The sequence below is a fragment of the Numenius arquata genome, chromosome 1, assembly GCF_964106895.1.
Source record: "Numenius arquata chromosome 1, bNumArq3.hap1.1, whole genome shotgun sequence".
Classification (NCBI taxonomy): domain Eukaryota; kingdom Metazoa; phylum Chordata; class Aves; order Charadriiformes; family Scolopacidae; genus Numenius; species Numenius arquata.
The window spans coordinates 67304992-67313599 of record NC_133576.1 but is presented as its reverse complement, the minus strand read 5'-3'; the positions used below and the strand labels follow the sequence as shown (position 1 = coordinate 67313599).

The window sequence follows — 8608 nt, the reverse complement described above, 5'->3', positions numbered from 1 at the left end:
TGCAGCAGTAAGTTCTTGTACTGAAGTTAGCCCGTTAAGTTTAATAGTTAAGGAAAAACAGAGCGGGTATTTACTCACACAATTTTATGAGAGGAACAACTGAAATGGAAGCAAGAAAACCACACTGTTTAGACAAACTGGTATTACAACACATTAGGGGGTCACAGAGCTCTTTAAAAAAATAAACCTTTTGAGACATGAGAATGAAATCACGTTTCAGCATGCTTTGAATAGCTGAACTGCCCTTCAAAGCCTAAGTTTTTCAGCTATTGGCAGAGACAATCATAGAATGATACCTCCTCATATGGAATTAAAAAGCGTTTAGCGATAAGTTAAAGCTAGCCTACGTGTAAGTGGGCTAAATACTAGGCAAAGATTTTTCCCTTTTCACATTTAAAATGATACTACAGTTCATCAGTTCTGTAGCTTATATGTTGTTGTGCAATGCCCCACTGAAGTTTCACATCTACTCTGCAAAAAAGAACAAGAGTAAACACCTTTCTTTTAGGACAGTCACAAATGGTAAAGCCAGTAGTATTTGTTTGTCTGTTTAATTAGATGTTTGCTGTTTATCACACACAAGAACTGTAAGCAGAGTCCATGGATTCTTCTGAGCAATATGAAACCTCATGGTTCCATGCAAGTTCAATACTGCCTCTCTCTCCTCTCATCTTTTCCCCCTCCTCCTCTTACCTGCTGTTTTCCCCAGCCCAGGATACATTTCCAACTATCGTCATCCGATTTTAAGAACCTTAAGGGAGAGAAAGTTTTACCTCATGACTTCTACCTGAGAGCGCCTGGCTCTGGGCTTGTGTCGGGTCAGGTACATCGTAGACCACAGGAAGCTGGATGTTTTTCTTTTGAGGCACTATAAGTTAGGCTAATAGCAATAGTCAAGTTGCCCAAAGCTAAAGGGACAAGTGGCTCTCATTGCCTTCCTATTTAAACACGTGGCCAGTGAGGAAATCTTCTTTTCCCTTTTTTTTTTTCCTGAAATACATTAAGTACAGCTCAGAGTAACAGATTCCCCACGGTCTTGCATTCATGCACCCGTGGTCCTAATGTACACTGTCCCCTTTTACTTTATAGTTTCCTCAGCCTCACGAGAGAAGTTAACAACGGGTCTCTCCACATTCAGACCCACACACATCCTTTTTTATCTCATAATAATTACCAGGTTTATATTTCTTCTTCCACATTCCCAAGCTAAGTCAAGACAAGCTCAGGTCTCTGACAACGTTTTCACATACCTCTCTTCAGAGAGAGCTGCTGCAGCTGAACAGGACCATTGCAGCATGCTAGTTATACTTGGATTCAATATGCGGTTGAGAAGAGGAAAAGGACCAGTTTTCTCATTCGTCTATTTTCAGACATTTAGAAAACCCCACTGTCAGCATCTTGAGTAAAAAAAAAACAAACAGGTGACATCTCCAGACCCTAGTAAAACCACTTACACACGTTAACTTGTTTAAATAAACATCCCCACCTCAAGTGACACAGTGGCCTGCAGTCTTCCTTGATCCATCCACAGAGCAAAGAGTTATTTTTTTTTACTGAGTCAGTAATCATGCATTGTCTTCCAGAGGAAATACAAGCCGGGTACCCCTGCTTGTAACTTCATGATCTGCTGCTCCCAAATCACGTTCCAGTGCTTCCTCTGAACTACTTTTTGTTCTCCTGCCGTCAAGGCTAGTGGTAGCTGTATGGGGGCCAGAAGAACCATTTGCAGTTATTGTTGTATCACCGTATGTCACAGTGAGGTCACCATCATTCAGAATGAAATCAGAATCCTCTTCTCTAAGCTGTTCCTGATTCTGGAAAAAAAAAAAAAAAAAAAAAAGAAAAATCTTCGTATAGTGCACAATAGTCTTTGCAAAGAAGGTAATCACAGAAGAGTTTACCTACATGTCAATACAGAAGCAGTAAGCGGTAAAGTTCCACCTTAAGAAGTGTTAAAAATACCCCTGAACCCAGTATTTGCAAATCAGCTTACTGCTCCCTGTGTAACTACTGCTTTGTGGAAAGATGAGGGGCAGTTGAATCCAAGAACTAGATTATGAAACAGGTAAGTAGGGATTTAATAGCACTGGAAGTTTACCAGAAGTACGGGAGAGATGAGCCGGTATACACTGGTTCTGGCACAACAATTTAGAAGGCAGCACAGGAAAAAGACTGGAGACCAAGCACAATTAAGTCACTCCAGATATAAAGTCAGAGTTGCATCTGTTGCTAATTGGTCACATTCATTAGTAAAAGACTCATGCAAACTGATGAGAACTCATTAGGTCCAAATTCTTCATAATCAAGGTTTCCTCAACAAATTTTTGTTACAGATCAAAAACTAACCACACTCTTTTAAACTATTTGCTTACTCTTACCTGGTACTAAACAGCAAATTACTTGATCTAGTTTTTAGGAATGTTCCTGAGCCATAGAAGTACAAAAGACTGATACAAAAAAGTGCTTGCTTCACAGTTTTGTAACTCATTCTGATATGTTTTGTTTTCAAAATAATTTAAGAAAGCATCTCACAAAACCCTGTGAATTTATTTTGGCGGAGATGGGATGAAACATGTGGTCAAAGACGAGAAATTGCTGAAGTGTAACAAAACACTCCATTTCTCTACCCAGCATAATACAACAGCAAGCAATTGTACCAAGTTTCACTCCTGTTTAACACGTTCTTGGTAAAAGGCAAAACAGCTGAATTGGTCAGAAAATGAGGCTTCCTGATAGCTGAAGAAAATTCTATCAGTGCTATAAGCTTGCTTTCTTGCAACTGAAAGTAATTATTTCCCCACGTGAATAGCTCCACACTGATTAGCAAGAGCTGAAATCTAAGTGTGCGTATTGCTGTTCTCCTCAGTAGGCTGGACACCAATCAGGCTACATTCTCAAAATACATAATTTTCTTCTACTTCGGCAAAGGAAGGAGGCCACAGGCTACTCGAGATAGGATCTCTGTGATCAGCCTGACCAGAAAACCCTGCCTGTGTTGCAGAATAGGAGTTCAGGGCACTTGGGGCTGAAAATGCTGATTAACCTGTCCATGATGAAAAATGCAGCGCCTGGCTTAATAAAACTTCCTGGAAAAGCTTCCTGTCATTATTTCAGAATGATAATCAGCCAAAAATAAAGCAGCAGAAGCCTCTGGATGATACAGAACGTTTTACTAATGAGGACTGGAAGAGGTGTCAGGAGTCAGGTAAAGAAAGAAATGGTGCGGTTCAGTGTCAGGTGCAAAACAAGCCTTACATAGAATGAATGTTAATTTCTCAGAACCCTTGTGGCATCCAAATTTATCATCGCTTATTAGAGACAGGGTTAGTGTGATAGGGAGCACTGTTCTCAAAGAGAAAATACAGTTTAGGACACTTGCTTTCTTTGATCGCAAAGAAAACACTGAACTGCTGTCACTATCTTAAAAAGAAAAAAAGGCAGAAATTAAAAGGTTCAGCTATAGTTGGCAGAAACAGCCTTTACAAGCTTTCCATTGCAAAAAAGTGACAGTGTCCCTGAGGGACAAGACCAAGATGATTTAAAAAGGTCCTCAAAATAATTGGCTGATTAAGAAAATCTGATATCCCTATATATTATGTTTTTGAAGAAGAGATTCAAATAAAGATGAGAAGCAGGAAAATGAGCAAGAAGCAGGCAGTTTGTGACTGTTGACTGGTTATGTTTTAAGAAGTCAAAGAAGCTGAGAAGCTCTATCACAAGCTGCCTTTCACGGTGTCTGCCCTTGGAGAAGCGCTGAGGAGGGTACGGCAGGGCCAACAGCGCTGTTGTGACACCAGGGCCATGCGTGAAGTGGCTGCTGCAAGCTCCCAAAGCGTCTCCACAAGGCTATTTAACAGCAAATCCTCACAGCCGCCTGTCAGATAAGAAACTGGTAAGAACACACACTACACTTGAGCTTCCCCAAAAGGCTGAAAAGCTCTTGGAAGCACGATACTGAAAGGAGAGGGCCGTGGGCTGTATACTCTACGGCAAGTCCTAACTCAAGTCTTTGCTGGTTTGTTGCAAGCTATACTTACATGTACGTAAACGTGATCAGTTCCAGAGAAAACACTGAGCTTTCTCTCAACATAGTGAACAAACATTGCCTCGTACGAGCCAAGTTCCACTTACTTATTTCACTTCCGAATAGCACTGCAAGCAGCAGGCAATTTATTTCATACATTTCCCCAGAGAACATCCATGAACAATCCCATGTGGTATACGGTTTTGCTATGTTTGCAAGCAAAGAGGATGGGTGAATAAACCTACTGTGCTTCATGCAGCACAAACAATTCTTTCAAGAAAGACAGGAAATGTATCCAAGTAGATCCCTAGAGACTTGAAATTCTTCCAAGAATAACCCTAAACTGGCCTCTGCAATCCCTTACAGTTCTGTAGGAGTAGCTTCGATTCCCTCAAAAAAACACAGGTCTGAACTTCACTACTTAAAATGACAAACTAGCGTGGCTACGTACCTAAATCCAAAACCCTACCAAAGACTGAATTTTGCTTTGATGTGCTGCCTGACCATAACCCTGAGGGACCTCACAGTCCCCTTTGTGGTAAAATCTATTCATGCTCCTAAGAGCACGTGCTCGGAGATGTTAAAACGGCTAAAGCTTATTTAGAGTTACTGCTTACAAAGCCAGTGTTTCTTGCCTCCTAAGGCAGAGCAAAAAGAAGCATATGCAAAACACGCCGCGCATAGAAAGTGCCGGTAGTCACCACGTACGCTGCTGGGGCCAAATACAGCGCAGGCGTCACGGATGACAAAACTTGCATCAGGAGTTACTTATCTTGTGGCTCCAAGACAAAAAACATCAAGTAGTATGCATGCAAAATATGTTACAAATTAAATCTGATGCTCTTCTTGGAGTTTCTCTATTTCTCAGCTGAGTTCAAATTCATCAAGGAAACTAAACAATTTTTGCTATGAAGCTGGAACCAGTAAGAAAGGGGAGGGAGGAAGCACGGTTGAACAGTTTTCTTACCAATTTTGGGAGTTACCTCCTCCAAGACTTTATATAGACTGCAAATGAAGTTTCTTTACTGGGTTTGCATATTTAGAAAAATAACTCCATTCCAGTCTACTTTCATACCAAGTTGTCGCACCGTTTACGGTGCAAGAACTAAACTTTTAAATAAAAAGAAAAATAATGGCTGGGATAGTGTGTAGGACAAAATACACCCCTGAACAAATAAGCAAAAGAAAAAATAAATCCCCAGGAGTGCTTGCTTCATCAGGAAAAGCAGGTGATAACACAGATGCTTCTTCCAAATGGGATAAAAGGGTTGACGAAACAGAGAATTACTAAAAGTTTCAAAAGACTTGTCAAAAAAGGAAAAAAAAGTGACCTACATTAGTTAGGGATAAATTGGAAAGCTCTGCCCAATGGTTATGCACTGAAGATAACACCAGGAGAGAAAAATAACAGTGAATTTGTGAAAAGTATCATTTTGAACACTACCTACAGCAGCCTTTCATGCTTTTAAGTTCCAACTTGGATTCTGTTTGGTTGGGAAACGCTTAATGGCGAGCCTAGTGGCACAGTCAATGGGAGAACATCAGCATGGAAGAGTAATGACAGCCCTGGAAAAAATCCACTGTATCTCCCCCTACGTGCTGACTCAGAACCTTACATGTACGCCATGCAAATTCAAGCTTCGAGAACATTATCTCATACTTGGGAATAGGTCGTAGGTGGACTACATAATAAGATTATTTGACTTTCAAAATTTAAACCCCCCCTTTGGCATCTAATTAAAGATATGTATTCCCACTCACGGAAGTGAAAATGAATTCTAAATAAGGTTGTAATAAAGCCAGAGGACAAAAAAAGAAAACCACAAAAAAAAAAGCTGAAAACAATACACAAATATACAGTTAGTACAGCCACATACTTGTATGCTTTCTTCTCTATGTAGATGTCATAACTGCTCAGACATGGACCTGAATGAGATCTAGAATTTACTAGTACTTTTTGAAACATTTTTTCCAGCTATGTTGCATTCTGTTGAGTATTTACAGACATTTTTGCTTGTTTAATTAAGTCTTCAGTCTTCAGTTCTCTCAGATGTACCATTCAATTGTCCTGGAAATACCTCCCAAAAGTACAATTATTCCAAGCAGTTTCTGTCCCCTCAAAGACATGACTCTCCCAGTTGCTTCACCTGAACGTAACAGGGATGCAAAAAGAATCCACACTAAAAGCTAACAGTTAGCTTTTAAGCCAGTAATAAAAATCATATAGTCAAGTGCTGTAGCAAAGTCAGCCATGCAAAGAAATGAAAAGCAATAAAGCAACTGCAGAGTTCAGAAATCTTGAAAAGAAACTAGAAATAAAATCTTAAAATTATATTCTTTCCTAAGACTAACGCAGCAATGCACCGAAACAGGAACAAGAAGAGACAATAGAACGTGAGAGTTCTGCATTATACACCTTAACTAAGTATGCAGCCTTATAAGCATTTTTAACGATGATGTTAACATCCCAAAAGGCAGAGAGTGTGTGTGCACGTGTCACAGAATCAATCCAATTAAAGAATAAGTTTCCACATGTGGTAGTAGCTAAGAACGAGGAATAAAGAGAAAATAAGAGCCCAACTGTTAGAGAAAATGGAAGCCAAAGCTCGCATGTTCATTCTGGTTAGATTCTCGGTTACTGGATAACTAATCTTGTAAGATCGTACACGAACAGACACACAGACAACACACAAGTAGGCTAATTGGTCCGATGGATGCCTCCCAAACCTAGATCTGTTTTAAGATCTCCTGTGGCATAACAAAGATGGGAACAAGGCCAATTTCTTGCATTACTAATAGCTCCAAATAGGCAGCAGACATTTCAAATGTCTTTGAAACATTACTATCAGGTAAAAGTAAGATGCTGATGATACCAGAAAGAAACGCAGGGAAGCATTTCAAAGTTGCAAGTGGAATTCAAAACTTTCTAGGAGAAGATTAACAGAAATCTAGCCTGAGACTCCTTGAGCATGGCAGAGGTGTTACCATTCCAGAGAACCTTCGAATTTGAGTGATCCCACATAAGCACTACGGTTTTATTTACAAATGGTTCATAAAAAGTTGTCGATTTCAGAAGCACTGTACAGATAGGAATAACATGTATCAGGATCCTGCAAGAGTAATAGGAGAACGAAGCATTAATTATTGCACGACATAGCTGTGAAGACAGCATAGTGACCTGCTGCACTCAGATAAGTAACTGATTAGCGGTTTCTGAATTGTGATCTCAAATTTCACAGTGGAAACAATGAAGGGAAGCTCTACCAGACTTCTTACTGGCATGGGTAAATGTGTCAAGGTCTTCTCTGAAGGAGACCTAAACACAATGGTAGCAGTAACAGGAAAAGAATCTTTTTTGGGAAGGGACTGAATATTTTGAAGTGATTCACTGAACTTGGTTATTGACTAGGCCTGTAATTTTCCAACATCCTTAAATGTTATTTTGTTAATGAACTTATTTGACAATAAGATCACCTCTGATTTCTCCTAGCAGAAGCTGTTGCCTCAGGGGAGAGTATCTTTAAATCTTCTCTGCCTAGGAAAACCAACACTTTCTCGCAGTACGTACATCATACCTACCTTTTGCCAAAAGAGAGAAAAACTGGTTTGCTGAAGTTAAATAAATTCATTAAAAAAACCAAAACACAGAAGTATCGATTTATTCTACTTACATCATAAACCTGGGGACTTGTCAGACAGCGGGCTATCAGGCCACACCAGCTGGGTAGAGTTGTAGTTAACGGAGGGCCACTGTGAGTGAGAATTGGCTTTAAATAACTTAAGGAGTTAAGGAAAACACATTAGTGCTCAAAAACCACTATGGAAAATAAAAAGACAATTGTACATAAATGTTGTTCTGCCTTTAATCTATGTGCTGCTCAATAATTGCATATAAATGCAGATTTTCTTCAATGGATGTTTGTAAACAAATAAAAGAAAAACATCTCCCCGCAATGTTTTTCCCTTGATCCTTTTGAGGGCAATTTCTTCAGCCACGCGTTTACTGCAGGGGGAACTAGCTACCTCTCAAAGTTCCAAGCAGTTGCAATGTTTCCAGCTTTCGGGCTCTCTGGAGCCAGAAGCAGCAAGCAGAGGTCCAAGGGTGTTTCTGCTCTGCAGATGTGAGCAAGGTGTTGAGCTTGCAAGTTAGAGGTACCAAAGGTGACACACCTATGTGGCTTAACACGGAGAAATAAAGAAATACTGTACATCCAACGTCCTCCAAGCAATGCAGCCGCCTGAATTGGCCCACTGCTAGCTGGTGACTGAGCCACAGAGATGAAACCAGAGGTCTTGCTCTGGTAAGGCTCAGAGACGTCTCTGCAGTGCGTATACACATACCACACGGAGCCTCAGAAAGGCAAGAGCCACGTAACACAGCATTGAAGGAAATGCCGAGATTACATTAAGGGGGCACATGGGTGGGAAAGGAAGGTGTCTTTACACCTCTCCTCATAGATCTGCCCTCAGGTAAATCCACATTTGTTCAGGCTAATACTCCAGACTGATGATAAGCCTGAGGAAACGCTCAGGAGTCAAAAAAGACATCCCTGCTACAGAGCAGCATACTGATCTTGACAGGCA

At 40.4% G+C, this 8608-nt stretch overlaps 1 protein-coding gene across 2 annotated transcripts in view; it reads right to left on the bottom strand.

Annotated features, from left to right (window-relative positions):
* Positions 1–989: 989 nt before the first annotated feature.
* The window catches only part of SLC9A7 (solute carrier family 9 member A7), a 74769-nt gene continuing 67150 nt past the window's right edge, over positions 990–8608 (bottom strand). For both annotated transcript variants that reach the window (XM_074168859.1, XM_074168849.1), the window contains 2 exons: positions 7696–7801; positions 990–1814 (listed from right to left, as the gene is read on the bottom strand). In XM_074168859.1, coding sequence (XP_074024960.1) covers positions 1566–1814; positions 7696–7801 — 355 coding nt within the window. In that variant the 3' untranslated portion in view covers positions 990–1565. The remainder of the gene's footprint in view (positions 1815–7695; positions 7802–8608) is intronic.